General features: G+C 56.7%; 1 protein-coding gene across 2 annotated transcripts in view; it reads right to left on the bottom strand.

Moving 5' to 3' along the window:
* PXDN (peroxidasin) overlaps nucleotides 1–14,270 on the bottom strand; it is a 68,021-nt gene extending 53,751 nt beyond the window's left edge. For both annotated transcript variants that reach the window (XM_074331615.2, XM_074331616.2), the window contains exon 1: nucleotides 13,954–14,270. In XM_074331615.2, coding sequence (XP_074187716.2) covers nucleotides 13,954–14,144 — 191 coding nt within the window. In that variant the 5' untranslated portion in view covers nucleotides 14,145–14,270. The remainder of the gene's footprint in view (nucleotides 1–13,953) is intronic.
* Nucleotides 14,271–17,549: the final 3,279 nt, after the last annotated feature.

Raw genomic sequence — 17,549 nt, 5'->3', positions numbered from 1 at the left:
ACACACACGTCCGGGCACACACGCGTGCACACACACACACACACACACACAGGAGGACTGGGGAAGGTGAGACATTGACGAGATATCAGATTATGTTAACATGTTAAATTTTTACATGCAATATTGTGGTTATTTTTTGAGGGCGTTCTTATCTTTTAGATACCTACTAAATATGGATGAAATGAAAAATAAAACTGAAAACAACAAATATTTAGTGGAAAGTAACATGTCCCTCTTGTTTACAGTGGAAAAGACCTAGTTACCAGCTTTAATACACAACATCAACAGTCAAGGCCAATACCGGCTGCTCATTCATGAGCTCACCCGTCGATTCACACCATGGATCCGCCGACGGTGAAAACCACATGCCCTTCTGCAACTCGTCTGTCACCTTCCAGGCCGAGCAGACCCTGGCCCTGTCCCTCTGCACACATGGCTCCCAGGCGGTGCTGGTGAGTCATCACCCACTGAAGGTCAGCCGCAGCCAGGGCACCTTCTGTCTGCACTAAGTCCCAGCCCCAAAGCCACCCGTTTCTCCACTCACAGCGCTCAGGGCGCCCTCCTGCAGCCTCAGGTCTGCAGCCTGCGCGTGACGGCCCACGTCCATCTCCAGGGTCCCTGAACTCGCACCCTGAACATCCTACAAGCAGCCTAGCGCTGGACGGACGGCTTGCTCTCTGTGACCTTGACTGTATGGTTCCCACAGCTACGTAGCCGGTAGCTCTCCCACACTTGACAAATCAATTCAAATCAACCTTCCAAGCCCAGACAAAGTCGCCACATTTCCGTCCATGAACACTTTGCAGACTGTGGAGGCCTGGGCGCCAGGATGGAGTTACGTCCTCTCACCGTGCGTCTTTCTTCACACCACCTCGTTCCCAGCCAAGAGAGCTCACGTTTGTTCCCCGGGGCCCCAAGCCCACAGTAGCAGGGTGAGCACAGAGGGTGCATGAAGGGGCCACCCAGGCAATAGCAGGTCCCGCCCAAAGCAGGGGGCTGTGGGGTGCAGAGTGAACCCTCCGACAATGCCCCACAGTGGGGTCGACTTGGGCAGATTCTGAGTCGGTCAAAGCTCCCTCCCCACAGCACACGTGTTCTTACACGGACCCTCCACCTCTCCAGGCTGGTGAAACCTGAGTCAGGTGGAGTGCAGCCCTGTACGGAGGGGGTGTGTCGCGTGAAGGGAGGCGCCCACAGAGGGCATCCAGTATGGCCGGAGCCGCCCATCGGCCCTGCTTGCCACCTGGAGGGCTGGGGGCACAGCCACGACTCATTTCTTCTGGAAGCAGGCGCTCAGCATGATGTGACGATCAATGCTGATGGCCACGGGATGGCAGGGGGACAGTGACACAGGCCCTGCTAATCGCTCCTCGCTGGCTGTGGGCTCAGCTCCAGGGACACACAGAGGAGCAGCACCGGGAGGGGGTCGGGGTGAGGAGTGTGTGGTGGCCCCACGTGGAAGCCACTTAGTAACCAAAACGGCACAGGTGACATGGCAGGAGTTTCTGTGCCCCACGGATTATGGGCTTTGGGGTTCACGGGTTTTCTTTTCCTCAATGTGATTTCAAGGTCTTCTTAAATGAATGATCTCACTTACACAGTAAGTAAAAGGTGCTTTTCTTTTATGTTTTAAAATAAAGTAATCAAGTGACTTTCTGGACTATTTGGGGCTCAGGGAATAAAACTCATTCAACAACTTGCATTCCTGAGCAGGAGCGGAGACAGCTGCAGACCCTGACCCCTCTCTGCATCAGTCCAGGGCCACACGTGCCTTCCCCGGGTGTCCACGCTCCAGCTGCCCTCTGCCCCTCCAGTGCGGGGAACTCGGCGCCCCCCACAGGGCTTTCCTGGCCCCTCTGGAGCTTCTCTGAGCCTCCTCCTGCCTGTGGCTTTCAGCTCCCACTGCTTGCTGTTTGTCCCCGTAACCTCTAGTTCCAGTTCCTCAGAGAGACCTGTCTGGGTCAAGCCTGCCCAGGAGTAACTGGCCAGCACAACGGCCCAGGTCCAGCCCGCTGTGACTGGGTGGGTCAGGGTCACGTGTCAATCAACAGGAAACCTGTATCAGCCAGGGTTCCCCAAGAAACAGACCCAGGAGTGGAGAGGAGGGCAGGGGGTGGAGAGCGAGAAAAGGATTTCCTTTAAGGACCGGCTTGTGTCTGTAGGGTGGGCTGCAGACGGGACACTCCTGAGTCCCTTCTGTCCGAGTCCCAGGACCTGGAGGCAGAATTCTTCCTGCGGGGGGAGGTCCGTCTTCGGGTCCTAAGCCCTTCGACCGATTGGACGGCGCCCACCCACACTGGGGGAGCAGGGAGGCATCTGCTTTACTCAAAGGCTACTGACGTAAATGTTGGTCTCATCCAGAAACACCTTTGCAGAAACATCCAGAATAATATGTGACCAGGGGTCTGCGTACTGTGACCCAGCCAACGGTGACACGTCGAAGAGCCTGGCAGAGCCCAGGCAGGTTGGGATGTACCCAGCTCGGCACCGAAAACGTTACAACCGAACAGGTTGCAGAGGGGCCAGACGGGCTCTTGAAGTTCCGCAAAACGAACGGATAAATGCCACCGGGCACACACCCAGGACAGCCCCAGGCAGCCAGAGTCACACTGCAGCACAAGCCAAGCAGAAGCCACTGCAAGATTGATTTGGGCTCGTTTTTCTAAAGGCTTCAATCAGGCTGATTGTGTTTAATCACCTCCCGAAGAAATGGGTCATAGAATGGAGGCCACAGATGCCACGTCTTCCCAAAAGGCTGGAGCACCTCTGGCCAGCGACTTCCTACATACACACAACTGATGTTTTCAGGAAGACAAGTGCAGCCCAACTTAACTATCAATCGAGAACTGTTCTCAAAGGTAAAAGAGATGTTTCCGCCAATCAGAAAAGATCTGATGCCAGGAGAGCTAGGCCAGACAGCAGACACAAAGCGGACGTGTCTGGGCTGACCCATCAGGAAAGGCTTCTGAGGGAGGAATTATAAGACGAGCCCCAAAGAGAATAAAAGCAGAGCCATCCCTCCTGAAAGCCCCCCAGGTGGCCCCTTGTTCCTGCCTCACCTGCCGTGCCCACAGCCCATTCGCTGGGCAGCTGCATGGTCTCTGTCTTTGCAGGGACTTTCAGAGTTCTTGTGGTCTTGCAGTCCTGTCCAGACAGAAAACGAGAGGCCCCTGTAATGACCGGGTGCATCTCCAGCATCTCCTTTTCTCCAGCCCTCTAGCTGGGCTGCCAGTCCCGCTCCCACCCTGAGGACGGCAGGAAGCAGCCGGCTGTAGAGACACAGGACCTGGCTATGATGGGACGGCCTGGCCCCTCCTGGACAGTGAGCACCCCAGCAGCAAGGTCTGGGTGTCCAGCCCAGTGCTGGACACTTAACAAGGAGTCCAGTAATGGGGCTGGGAGAGAGACGTGACAGGTGGGCAGATGGAAGGCCCAAGGAGTAGGTGGGAAGGTGCAGGGGGGGGGGGATGGTGGATGGACAGATGGGGGGGTTATGGAAGGATGGAAGGATGGAAGGATGGATGGATAGATGAATAAATGGACAGACAGGTGGGTGGGTGGGTAGATGGTGGATGGGTGGGTAGTTATGTGATCCAAGGCTGGATGGATGGATAGATGGGGTGACACATGCACTAACCTAAAAAAAATTATACAACAAAAAGACATGCACAAGAAAACAAATGCTCAAGGTTAATATTTAGCCTCCTGTTGCCAGTACAAACATGCTACATGTCTGAATAAGTTAACAATGATGACCAACTGTATCCACTCTAATTGCTATTTTTAAAAGTTAAAGTATTGCTCAGATGGTTACAGACTTTTAGAAATATTGTTTCAGTCCAGGAAGCGACAAGCCTAATCTAGGTTCCCTTTCCGTAAAGGAAGCCGTGATCAGGACAAACAGCACAAATTTAGAAAGAACGTCAGATAAACCACAGCCCTTGTTCCACTGGTGAAACAAACACACGCGCTCACATATGTCCACTCTCATGTTTCCTTCCACAGCATTTCCGAGTAAAGAGAGGTCCTGCCTGAGAGCTGTGACAGTGCTGTTTTACTCCACAGAAAGAGAAATACGCATCTACAAGCTCCAATCATGGGAAAGACAAACTCTTCCCGTGACTGCCAACGTCAGCCTTACGTTTATTTAGAATAACTGAGTTTCGTTTCTATTGTCCTTAATTCTTAGCAAATAATTAACATTCAATCTATGTCAGATGGCATTTTAGGAAAGTTGGGAAGAGAAAGAAAAGCAGAATTCTGGAGCATTTCCTGGGTCCCGTCCCTGCACTTCACAGGTGCTGCCCACACAAAGAAAACCAGACGCTTCTTAAACATTTGGGTTTGGTCTGTTAAGGAAAGCTGCGATTCCCAGATGCATTGACAATTCTGCCCAATGGTATTTCCTGTTTGCATCAGCAGTATCTGCTTCAACTATAGTCAGTGCACAAAATAGCGGAGCAGCCACGCCCTGTGCACGCACAGCTGCTCTCCACCAGGAGAAACAGCCCACGCAGCCCTCCCGCGAGGCCTTTCCTGCCATTCCCCCGTCTGGACTCCTCTGCAAGCCCACATTTTAATCAGCGTGATTCAAAAAATCCAGATCGTGGTTACAAAACAGCAGCTCCCAGTGTGCTAGGCTCTGGGTGCGGCGGCTTACATACATACCCTTCATTAGCCCTTGAGATGCTCCTCCAGAGGGGAAACCGAGGCTTGGCGGTGACGTAACCTTGCACAGGGTACATGTCAGGAGAGCACAGGGCCAGGATGCCACACCCAGCATGCCGCAGGCCCCAGGCTGCTTCCTTAGCCCTTGGTTAGGCTTGGGGCAGACCCCTAAGTGTGAGGCATCCCACTATGGCTGTAAGTGCAGGTCACATAAGTTGCCCTCGAGTCATCCAAGAAATACACCCCTGGCATTTGGGAGGCACGCACAGTAGCAGAAAAGTGCAAACTAGGAAATGACCCATAATAAGAATTTAGTTAAATACATTTGCAACTCTAAAAAATGTATCACGTGGCCGTTAACAATGATGGTACAGAATTCTAACTGACGCAGACACAGGGCCACAGTGTCATCAGACTTTAAAACGTGCAACGTGTACTACAGCACAGGACATCACTCATGACCCATTTTCTGAGATCGATGTGCATACACAGGCAGGCAGACGACAGACAGATACTCGTAGATACAGAGTAGAGGTGGATATAGATAGCTACAGACACAGACAGACGAGCGGTGATAGATGACAGACTGATGGATGTAGATATAGGTGGATATTCAGACATACTAGCATTTCTGAGCACACAGCACACGTAGAACTGTGTGTATGTGTGTATCTGACCACATGTCAACAGTTTCCTCTATAAGAATGTAGTTTGTTCTGCTGCGTTTAGCTGCATTTTCATTTTTCTACCACGAACATGTACAACTTGCATAAAAATATTTTAAAAGTTGTAAAAGAGAAACAAACAGGATGATGCAATCAAGTGGGTAAGGGGGCAGGTTTCCCAGGCCCCTCACTGCAGCTCTCGGGGCAGGTGGGGGGCGAGCTTCCACAGCCCTGCACCCACACAGCCCCAGCGCCTGCAGGGGGTGGGGGCTTGCAGAGATCACGCACTTCTGCATGTCGGAATCACGGGAAGCACACGGGGGGGAATCCTCGGGCAGCGGGCAGACTCTGGGGCGGCCTTTCCAGACACTCGGGTGGCAGGAGCATAAACACATCCCAGAAACGGCAATTCCTGGTTCCCTGCAGCTGTGATCCAAGCCCAGGACAGGATTCCTCCTGGGTTTTCTCCTTCCCGTCCCCCACAGCACGCCCCCAAGCCTCAGCCTGCACATCTGCAGTGACAGGACCCAGGACCCCTGGCCTGCCAGGTGCCTTGGAGGGAAGGCTTTTGTGAAGCGACTGTGGGTGACGGTCCCTGAGGCCGCCTGACAGTCCCCAGATCACCACACTGGGCCACTCCCTGTGCAGGATAAACAAACGGCCTTCAATGCCCAAGTAACCAAATTCTTCCTGTTGGAAGCACGTGGCATTTCCTATGGTGGCATCTGGAGCCCACAGCTGCGCTGCCGGAGGCAGGCCGGGGTTGGGGGTAAAGTCCTTCCTACAGTGAGGACAGGGGCCGTCTCGCAGAGCCCTGGCTTAGACACGCGGTGAGCACGCAAAGGATATGAACCACGAAGGGGCGTCATGCACTGCAGGCCAGCACGACGTGGCTGTGGCCAGTGGGCTACTCACATGTCACCTCCCATCCTGGACACCTCCCTGGACACCTAGGCTGTGGCTGGGGACCCAGAACCCCAGCATCCAGGCCGGGGCAGGTGCCCTGCGCCCCCTGAGCGCCGCCAGCAGCAGGGGCGCGTGACCTCTGGGTGGCTTGGAGCTCCAAGCCTTCCCCTGTCCTTCCCCCTCTTTCTTCTTCAGTGACAGCCTGGCTGGCCAGGGACTGAGGGTGGCAGAGCCACAGGATGGCCAGAGCCTGGGTCCCTAGCCACAGCTTCAGCCAACATTTTCCTATAGGGCCTGGTGGTGACGACTGGGGCGGGTCCTGACTGTCCTCTGCCTTTGCTAGTGGAAGGCAGCCATGAAGCGGCTGCAGACGGAGGGCTCAAACTCGTCCGTGCCACAGGTCAGCCGCAAAGCAGGCAGCCTCCGGTCTGGCCAGCTGAGCGGCTACCAGCAGAACCTCCAGCAACAGCTGCCTGTCCCAGAGCCTCGGCTGTGGATTCCAAGAGCCAGGCAGGAACTCACATTGTTTAAGTCCACTGAGACCTGGGATGTTTCTGACAGCAGCTGAAAATCCCCCTGGCAGCACCCCAAAGGCAAATGGAGAGCCAGGGTGAAGAGGCTTAACTGTCCTCTACTCTGACTTGGGCGTGTGAGAGGTCACCGTTCTATTCTAATCCTTTCTCACGTTTTATCACACTTGGCTGCCAAAGAATTCAAAGATTTTCAAAAATTACCAAAAAAAAAAAAGTGGGTGGGACTTCTGCTTCTGAACAAGATGGAATCAGTCACCTCCTGCCTGACACAAGGAAGAAGCTGGCAAGACACACGTAGCCGCGGTTTACCAGACTGTATATGGGCAGCTGTGGACACAACCCTGCGACTGAAAATGAGCGAGGTAGCCACACAAGTGCCCAGGCCGCTGCCCGGAGAGAAGAGGCCCGAGAACTCGCGGGAGCCCAGGACACAGAGCGAGCCCAGGGTCTGCGTGCTCAGCTCGGTCCTGACTGGTGCCCATGTGGGGATGACCAGGAGAGCCAACGGGACCCAAGGGGGAGGAAAGGAAAGACTGAGACCAGAGCAGAAACCAGCAACACAGAAAACAGAGCGAGGACAGACAAAAGGCACTGAATCCAGACACAGGCTTTGCAAAGATCAGTAAAGCTGATGACTCTGGGCAGACAGATGAGGTCAGAGCGAAGACACAGCTTTCCAACAGCAGGAACAAGACAAGTGACGTCACCACAGCCTCGGGTACCAACGATGAGAGGAACAACTTCATGATATTCTGACAACTCGGTGACATGGGCAGTCTCCCCGCAGCGATCACTCAGGAGGAAACGGCTCCCCAGAGCCGCCGGATTCACTGGACAAAGTGAAGTTGTAGTTGGATCTCTTCCCACAAAGACAGCCCCCAGCAGGGAGTCTTCGCTGGGTAGGGCCCCTGGCCCCTGGGGGAACTAAAACCAGCTGTACCCTCTCCCAAAACTCGCTCCTCAGCTGAACTCCTTCGTGAGTGCGGCTTATCCCGAGAGCAGACACCAGACAAAGACATTCCAGGAAGGGAACAAAGGCCAAACCCCAGCCAGGCGGAGGCAGGGGGCTTCTGGGAGTGAGGGACCCTCTTACCCTGACTGTGACCACGGCTTCACACACAAGACATGTCAAAACTTCCCAAGAGCAAATGTGTGCACCTTGCCAACTGTTAACCTTGCCAACTGTTAATTATGCCTCAATGAGGTTTTTTTTTTTCTTAAAAGAAAATTCACCCAGGCAAAGGTCAAGAACAGGGACAATCAACCATTAAGCTTCTACTTCAGACCTCACTGCAGAACAAGACCTGCTGGCCCCACAAGGGACCTCTGAGCTGCACGGGCCCCCACACAATAGCGTGGGGCTCAGCTCTGCGCAGCTGGGCAGCAGGCAAGGGGTGTGGCCACACCTGCACTGTTCTCGGTGCTCAGTCCCGAACAAAACGCCACTGAAACACGTCTGACCCTGGGACATACAGAGGGCGGTCTCTCCACTGCAGCTCTCTGGGTGAGATCCTGGGGGCGTTACTCTCCCTTTTCTCGACCCCTTAAGGGTGCTGGGAAACAGTGGAGAGAGGCAACAGTTTCCAGGATAAACTAATCAACAAATTACAAGAACCACTCCCACATCACAGCCAGGAAAAGGGGAGCCTGAGAATTAACCCACGAGACACAGTCTGACTGACCTTACTGCCGTCTGAGTGACATCACAGGAGTAACCCTTTGAGATGTCTCTTGGTATTTGCCTGTGTGGTGTGTGGATCTGTGGCGTCTGAAGAGAAGCCAAGGGATGAGGGGACGAAAAGCATGATTTCTATTTTTCAAAATCGACTTAAGAAGGATTTTAAGCTGTGGATGGTAGTAGTGAGCAGTAATCATGCCTCAGATAGAGCTCAATAATGTTATCTCAAACACCCAAGAAGCAAACCCACTGAGCAGTGCAGGTGGGACCGGCGGCGCTCAGCCAGGCCCCGTCCGAGGGACCGGCCCACACGAAGCGCCAGGAACACCCAGCGTGTCTGAAGTGACCCATGAACATGGCGGTCAGTAACGCAGAACTGCTTTCAAACTGAATTCACCAAAAGGGTATTTTCACGTAATTCTCAGTTTGGGGGTACCCCCCCCAAAGTGTCATGATTAACACGGTGCGTACGGCGGGGTTTAAATCCCTCGTGAAGATTCTCGTGATCCGTACGCAACATGTTAAAATGCACAATAAAGCTGGACGTGAAGTTGAGGAGATCGTGGCCTGACCCTACAGGGGCGTCTGCACGTCCACACAGCCATAGGAGGCCAGAGGACCCGGGTCCGCTCCCCGGCCTGGGCTCTGACTGTGGACGGGGGCCCCCAGGGCCCGCACGTTCACCACCAGCATCTATTTCCGTTTCTTGTTGTCAAGAGCCTGGCATCTCCAGTCAGAAGGAAACCCACTCCCACTTGGCCGACGGAGCAGCATGGCGCGTGTGCAACTGCCAGCGTCTACCTCCTTTCCAAACTGATGACGAGATCGGCTCTGGGGATGGGAACGTGTCACTGGCTTTGTTGACATTTTTGGTGTTGAACCTCTAGTGGGTGTGGTGTGGTGGCCAGCCTTGTCCAACACCCACATCTTATAAGAAGCACACCCTGTTTTCCTGAGGCAAGGGGCCCAGCCTGCCCCCAGCCACAACAGGTCTACCTGGGGCCCCAGGGGCGTGGGGGACACAGGACACGCAGGTCCATTCGCACAACGCCCAGCACGTGTGCCGGGCACCCAGTCATTCACGTTGCTGCGGCTGCTCTGTGGCCTCCAAAGGGAAGCCAAAGCTGCCAGTCGTCACTACGTAGGGAAACTGAGTCACAGAACTGCGTGGAGAAGGAAGCCCTGTCCTGATGGTGGCATGTGGCCCCCGATGGAGCCAGAGCTGCGTCGGATCAGAGTCCCAGGGAGGGAGGTGTCTCAGTACAACTATTCCCTCTGCCACTAAAGACACAGAGGAGGGAGGGAGGGCGTCGGACGCAGACAGCGAGTGCCTGAGTCTCTATCTTCCCAGGAAACTTTCAAACATAAGTGTGCAAATGTTCAAGTGGCGGCTGTGACGGCACAGGGCCGTCCCTGGTGGAGTGGCCCACGACGTGACTCGCACAGCTTCTTGGGAACACTGAGGGGTGTCCTCTGAGCCCAGCACGCCGGTGTCTAGAGCTCATGGCCCACACCGCCCCACTGGGCACGTAGCCGTGGGAGAAATATTCGTAAAGATAAATTAGTCGTCCCCCCGGCCCACGGGGATGGGTTCCAAGACCCCCATGGGTGCCAGAAACCACAGACAGTACCAAACCATGTATATGCTTTCTCCTAGACATACAGCCCTACGACACAGTGTAATTCATGAACCAGGCACAGTAAGAGACTGACGGTAACTAACAATGAGATGCAGCTGTAACGGTGTGGGCGCGTGGGCTCTCTTGCACCTTTTCACTGAAAGGAGGCGTTTTACCGCTTCTCTTGGGCGGCAGAGCTGTCACATCACATTCAGGGCCAGTGTTAAGTGGAACCGGGTGACCTGAAGGCGTGACGACCCCGTTGCTGCTACAAGACAGGGCTGGAGGCCGGCGGGGGCACATGCAGCCACTGGCCAAGGGGCTGGACAGAGGGCTGACTCACGTCCCGGGGGGCACAGCGGGCCTGAGCGAGATTTCATCACGCTGCTCAGAATGGCGTGCAATTTACAACTTAGGAATTGTTGCTTTCTGGAATTTTCCATTTAATATTTTCGGACTGAGGCTGACCTGGGTAACTGAAACCACGGAAAGCGAAACCATGGAGAAAGGGGGGCTACTGTACCGATACCTCCATATTTTTTAAATATTCCTGCGGTGCTTTTCAACTGTCATTGAGCTCTGGTGACAATAAAGCCTCCGACCTCATTACAACAGTCAGTTAAAGTGGTAATTTGTTTCTCTCAAGCCGAAGGCCCCGACTTAAACTGTTGACCCAGACTGCTGTCCTGGTGGCACGGGCGTCCTGCACAGCTGGTGGGCGGGCCGGGGGGCTGCCTTCAGGGTACCGAGCCTGTGCTCCCCGAGAAGACACCAGCTTCCCCGGGAGGCAGGGCCGCGAGGCGAGCTAGAGGACTGTGCCAGTGCCCTCACTGCCGGCCCCGCCGGGCTCACACCGTTTCTACCTCAGCTCACCTGTGCAAAGCAAAGCTGCTGCCAAATAAGGTTCACCTGACAGCCCAGCTTGGGGCGGGTGAGCAAGGAAGCTGGGATTCCAGGCGCCAGTCTCCAGGGACGAAGCAGGAACACTGTGTGGACATGGGCCTGATGACCAGCATCCACGCACCCAAGCCCGCAGCCCTCACACTGGGTATTTCATGAGGCGGGAGTCAGATGTGGTCCAAACACACAGTGGGGGCCAGAAAACTGAGGAGTGCTGACACAGCTATGTGGCTGGAGGCAGTGCCCCCAGGGCAGGTGGACCTCTCCCTGGCCCCACTGTTTTGGGGCCAGTCTCCAGGCCACCCCAGCCCACACCCCAGCCCCCTCCCGCAACAGGGTTTCCTGTCACATGGCCAGTCTGGGACAGCTCAGAGGCTTTGGAATGGGCTGCACCCTGGGATGGGTGTCAGTTTTGAAGAGCTCATTCCCACGACCTCACTGCAAGGAAAGGGGGTGGGGTGGGGGGCAGAGGGCCAGGACCCCAGTGAGGGACGACAAACAGAGGAAGGCAGGGCAGTTTTCACACCAGCCTGACTATCATGGTAACAAACTTCACCGTAGTCTAAACAGTGTGACGTTCAAAGTGCAGACTGCTGAGCTGACTACTCACACCTGACCCTGCAGCAGGCAGCCGGGCGCCCCGTGGCCAGAACACGCTGCGCTTTCCAGTTGGCCTGACGGGGCCACACCACACCTCAAGCCCAAGGTGGCCTTACACCACTGTTTTCTGAAGCCCAACCTCGAATCGCAACAGTCCAGGGTCAGGTCTGGCTCCGACACACCCTGAAACTCGCAGGGAGGGAGGTTGGAGAATTTTCCAGCAACTGGAGTCAACCATCTTGGGGGGGGGGGGGGATGGTGTGATGGTTGGATGGCCCCACACACTTTGGGGCCACTTTAAGTCTCCAATTTCTACCAAATAAATTTTAATAGAAAATAATAGCATATCACGAGCAGAGACTTGGGAGAAAAGCTGAAAAGTGAATGAAATATTTCTGCACAAGTGGAATTTGTAACGTGACTGCATCCTACCTGGTGGACGGGGCCCAGAGCCCACATCACCAGGCCATCCCCAGAAGTGGCCTCCTCTCCCCTCACTGCCCATATCTCCGTCCTGCACCCCTTCCGCCTGTCTCCTCCCCAAACCTCCCGCCCACCCCCTGCCTCTCCGCTTGTGCCCTCCAAGGGACCAGCCCCTGAGCAATGCTCCCCAGCTAGAACCTGTCACACCAGGACTCAGTCTGTCCAGTCCCGCTGTACCCATGGGCAGCGATGGGCACGTCCTCCCCGGAACTGAGTTTGCAGAGACGTAAAACAGGTATGATCATTTCACCGTGATCTGCTTCGTTCTACCGGGACTTGGTCATTTGGAGTCACCCTGCCTGTGTCACAGAATGGGGTGCCAAGCAAGCATGGTCAGTGCAGGACACTCTCAAAACTGCAGAAACCCCGGACAGCAAAAGGAGCAAGTTTATGCAAATGACAGTGTGAGTATCATGCCCCTGGCCTAAGCTGCCCTGGCTGTTCCACACTCCGGTTCTGTGGAGGATCCGTTTTTGTTCACAACACTCATGCTTGCAAACACAGCTCTTCTTAAAAAGCTATTAAGACCTGAAGGCAGAGCACAGTGCAAGCATCAGACATTGGCCAGATGTGAAAAATGGCTTCAGGGTCCAAGTTTTTTCCACTGACTCACTGAAGAACGAAATTACCCGAATCCAGAAAACCTCTTTCGCATCCGCCTCCGGCGTCTGATGCCCTCCTGGCCGGCGGTGCGCGCTCGCTGGACGGGAAGCCGTATCTCTCTCCGAGGAACAATTTCGCGGGCTGAGAACTCCCGCCAAAGACCCTGCAGAAAGCGGCCTGCGAGCCCACGACCACTAGGAGAAGGGTCTGCCCTTGCACTTTGTTTCAGAAGTAGGAACGCTGACCGCCCACTTCCTGACTAGTTCACTCACAATTTTACAACTTTTGCAGGCTCTGCGGCGGTGCCAAAAGGACTGGGCTCAGCCAAGAAAAGTGGAAACTATTTTTGGCATCCGAAGGGCAGCTGTAGGACGCGGAACTATAGGCGGCGCCTACAACGCACGCCTGCCTAAACAGATTGTGAAAGTCCCTCAGCAAAGTCGCGTCCGCACACCTTGAGGCCCCAGCGAGTTGGGCGGCATTTCGGGCCCCGGCCACTCGCGTCCAGGGAACGGGATTCGGCCTCTGGGGAGCGGGGGGCGGGGGGTTCCGCGCGCGGTACTTTGTACCGACTGGAGCGCCCGGTATCCGCGAAGTTTGGCTCACCCTCGATCGCGGTGCGCCCCGGCTGAAAGCGAGAGGGAGGACTCCTGGCGGAAACCCGGCTGCCCCGGACCCCAGGAACCAGCCCCGCGGCGCGTCGCAGAGCCTCGGCCGCCAGGCGCGCTCGGGGCGCAGGGAAACCCCGAGAGAGCCGTGCGCCCCGGGGCCAGGACACCTGGGGCAGGAGGCTCTGGGCGCCCCGGGCGGATGGGGGGCTATGGGGGGGTGCGGGGCGCGGCCTCGTGTCACTGAAGGTGCGCGAAGGGGGTTCCTGCAAGAGGGGAAAGGGGTGGAAGGGAGCCAAGTAGGAGGAGGGGGAGGGGCAGGAGGAAGAGGGGGTGGAGGAGGGGCGCACCGCGCTTCGGGAGGAGAGGGGCCGGACCGGAGAAAGGGGGGCGAGGAGGGGAGCGATCGGGAGGGGGACGGGCCGAGCGGAGCGGGGCTTTCCCCAGCCGCTCGCGACAACTTCCCCGTCCAGCAGGGGATTCCGAGCTCCGAACAAAGGCGGCTCCGGAGGCCGCGCTCTGCGCCCCGGTCCGCCCTCCGCGCCAGGACCAGGGCGGACAAAGGCCCGTGGGCCCCCGCCAGGCCTCCGACGCCGGATCCTCCCGGACGTGCCCCTGCCCACGTTCGCCCCTGCGCCCCCGGGCCCCCAGACTCCCTGCACCCCGACCCCCAGTGCCCCGCACACTCACAGGATGGAGGTCTGCAGCGCCACGGCGGGCACGGCCTCCAGCAGCAGATGCATGCAGCGCACCGTGCTTCGGAAGCACAGGCAGCGGCTCGGGCACCCCGCGCCCGGCTTCTGGGCCACCGCGGTCAGCACCCCCCAGCCACAGCACAGCACGAGCGCCAGCAGACAGGGGCGCGCGGAGCGCACGGCCATGACCACGGCGCGCACGGACGCTGGCCGCACCCACCGATCGCGGAGGGCCCGGCGCGTCCTCCACCGGCTCCGGACTGCGCCCGCCCGCCCTCCCGGTCGCGGCCCACGTCCCAGCTGTGCGGGGGGCGGGGGGCCGCCAGCTGTGCACATGCGCGCGGCTTCTCCGTTCCCACCCCCACCTCCCCAGGGCCGGGGCGGGGCGAGGACCTCCGGCTGCGCGTCGGGCCGCCGCACCCCCCTCCCCACCGCGGGGCTCCTCAGGGTGCGGAGGAGACGATGGAGACCCGGGTTCTAGTCCCAGATGTGCACTCACAGCTGGGGACCTCGGCTAAGCGGCTCTACCTTACCCCGCCGTGGTTTCCACATGTGTGTGTGTGCAGGGATTTTCTGTTGTTTCATAAAAGACTTTTAGAGAGCTTGCTATGTTTTCCAGGCATGGTTCCAAGCTGGCACTCCCGCGCTCCTGCTCGCGTGCTGGCTGTCTCTCTCTCTCTCTCTCTCTCTCTCTCTCTCTCTCTCTCTCTCTCTGTCTCTCTCTCTGTCTGTATGTCTCTCTCTCTGTGTCTCTCTCTCTGTCTCTCTCACTCTCTCCACCGCGCGCGTGCACACACCCGCAGCATGAGTTGAGCCAAGCAGTAGGCGCCCTGCCCTAGATCCTGAGGCCTGTTAGCCTCCCACCTTCTGCCACGGCCGACCCCAGGCACTGTGAGGTGCACAGAAGATGTTGTACAGACTCCTGGGTGCAGTGCTCGGCCGGTGCAGGCTCCTCGCCCTGTCCTCCCTCTCTTGTGGACACACAGGAAGCAAACCTTTGGACCTACCACAACGGGGCTTGTGTAAAGCCACCAGAAGTTAAAGCAGAAGCTGTGGAAAGAGCAGAGGCGCTGAGTTACAAACACATGTTTTCAGCTGCGTTCTAACGCTTCACATACATTTGGTGGGTCCGCTGGGTCCCCCTCCTGCAGAGGACAGAGACTGTCACAGCTTTGACGAAGTCACTTCCCTGCCTAACCTCGCCAGACCCCTCCAGTCTGAGTGGGCAAAGGTCCTATTTCAGGGAACACTCTCAACTACGGCCACCCCAAGAAGCAGAGGCGTCTCTAAGCAGCACAAATCTTTAGCTTCTCTTTTCAGTCCAACAGCTGTCTGTCTCCTGAGCCCCTGTGCTGTTGGCGGCCCGTGTCTATTCGCCCAGGCGATTGCACCGTCATTAATCACACTGACCCAGGGGCTGAAAGTATCTTGTAGACGAGATTAACATTGGTTAATATGTACAATCAGCCAAGTCTGAGTAAAGAAGATTTCCCCCATAATGGGGTGGGCCTCATTCTATCATTTTAAGGTCTTAAGAGTAAAATCTGGGATTTTCCAGAGAAGAAATTCTGCCTCAAGAATGCAGCATCAAGTCCAGTTTGAGTTTCTAGTCTGTTGGCTTGTCCTACAGATTTAGGACTTGCCAGCTGCCTCAATTGTTTAAAACCTATGTATGGAGGACTGACCTTCCTTCCTTCCGTCCATCCTTCTATCATCCGTCCATCCATCCACTCACCACCCATCGTGCTGTTTCTCTGAAGCCCCCTGACTGGCACACAGCCCCGTGCAGAGCACTGGATGAGGACGTGTGTGGTAGCCAATGGGCCCGCATTACAGTGACCAAGGCCTGAAGGAACTGACATGTGCTGGCAGCTCTAGCGCAGAGCAGACTGTGCTTCTCATCTTGGTGCTGCGTCTCCTGCTTCTGCCCCTAGAAGTCCATGGAGGCCTTGCACCTGGCATCCTGACCGCCCCTGAATCATTCCAGGGCATCAAAGCCACTGACATTTTGCTGTGGCCCAAGATGCCGTTTCTCTCTGACGACCACTTTCCAAGTCTTATTGTCTGCTTCAAATCCTGCTATCTGTGCTCCAGCAAACATGCCTTTCAGGTGTGCCTCTGCTGGCTGACAGCCGTTAGTTGTTTAGCTTTCCATACAAAGAAGCAAAGTTAATGAGTGAGAGGTGCTATCTGGCCCTCAATCTTGCTTTCTGTCCTGCTGTCACTGAGCTCTGGTGTGTCAGGCGTGGCCCTGGAGACTCAGCAAAGACCAGGCCACCACTGCTGGAGGGCACTCCAGGCCAAGGACCCTGCAAACATGTAGCACTGAGCCCACGACACCCCCTCAGTGAGGGGTTACTCTACTTTGCAGGTGGAAAATGCAAACCCAGCGCTTAGAGAACTGGGGTGACATGCCCAAAGACTTGTAGCTGAGTCAAGGGAAGGATAAAGGAGAGGCAAGTGCCAGGTCACACGCGCCCGGCACTGACCTTGTGTTTCCCATAGTGCAGTGGACACTGCTGGGGCCTCTCCCACACCTTTCCCGGGCAGCGGACACTGTGAGAATGGCCCGGGGCAGCCAGGGCCCTTGGGAATTCTGAGGTGCCTGCTCCTCCTGCACTACCAGCAGCCAGAGGGGCGGAGTCCGGCTGGGCCTTGATGGTGGTGAGCAGTCTGGCGGGCAGGCTGCAGAGCGTCCTGGGGAGTCAGGCTGATGACCAGCTTCCCCCGGGCTCGATGGACTGCCCACAGCCCCGAGAGCCCTCTCCGTCCATCGGGCTCTGCTGAGAACACCCAACCAAAGTGCATCTGCATCCTTAGTGCCCCCTCGGTACCTCCTGCTCCCTCCTCGCGGGGCACGTCACCTGCCTGCCTGCCTGCCTGTCTCCCCACTCCACTGAACACTGCTCCAGGATTTTTATGGAAAGAAGGCGGGTTTTAGGACACGGCCAAAACCAGGAGGCAGCCAACCAGTCCCGTACCCCGAGCGACTTTCTGCCTTTCTCTGGGCCTCAGTTTCCCCATCTGTAACATGAGAGACCGGTCGTACTCACGGGCTGTTGTGAGGATTCAAAGAGAACGTTGTGAGGCATCTGCGCAGGTTTCCACGCAAACGTGGGGGTTGTGAGTGCACTTCTGGCGGGAGAAGCCCCGGGGTCTGGGTGGCTGAGTCTGGAAGGCCGTTCCCAGACGGTGAGTCAGCCCCTGGCAGGACCTGGCTGTGCCTCAGGCACCATGTTCACTGAGCCCACGTCTCGCTCAGCCGCGCCCCCCGCCCACAGGAGCAGAGGGCCAGCACCTGGTCAGGCCAGCTGGGCCCCCACGCCAGTGTCCAGGGGCTGCTGTGACAGGGCACCACAGCCCTGGAGACCAGAGCCTGAGACCAAGGTGCCGGCAGGCGGACCCTTCCGGGGGCTGCTAGGCAGAGCGGTCCAGGTGCCTCTCCAGCTTCTGGTAACAGCAGGCCATCCTTGGCGTCCCTGGGCTTGTAGACGTGTCACTCCAGCTCTGCCTCCGATGCCACAGGGCATCCCCATATCTGTCCTCACACAGCGTCTTTCTCTCCCAAGGACCCACTGGCTTTGCCTCATC

Source organism: Rhinolophus sinicus, chromosome 2 (genome assembly GCF_057876585.1).
Source record: "Rhinolophus sinicus isolate RSI-liver-muscle chromosome 2, RSI-T2T, whole genome shotgun sequence".
In the NCBI taxonomy this organism is placed as follows: domain Eukaryota; kingdom Metazoa; phylum Chordata; class Mammalia; order Chiroptera; family Rhinolophidae; genus Rhinolophus; species Rhinolophus sinicus.
Note: the sequence above shows the minus strand (reverse complement) of the source record. Positions and strands in the feature narration are given on the sequence as shown.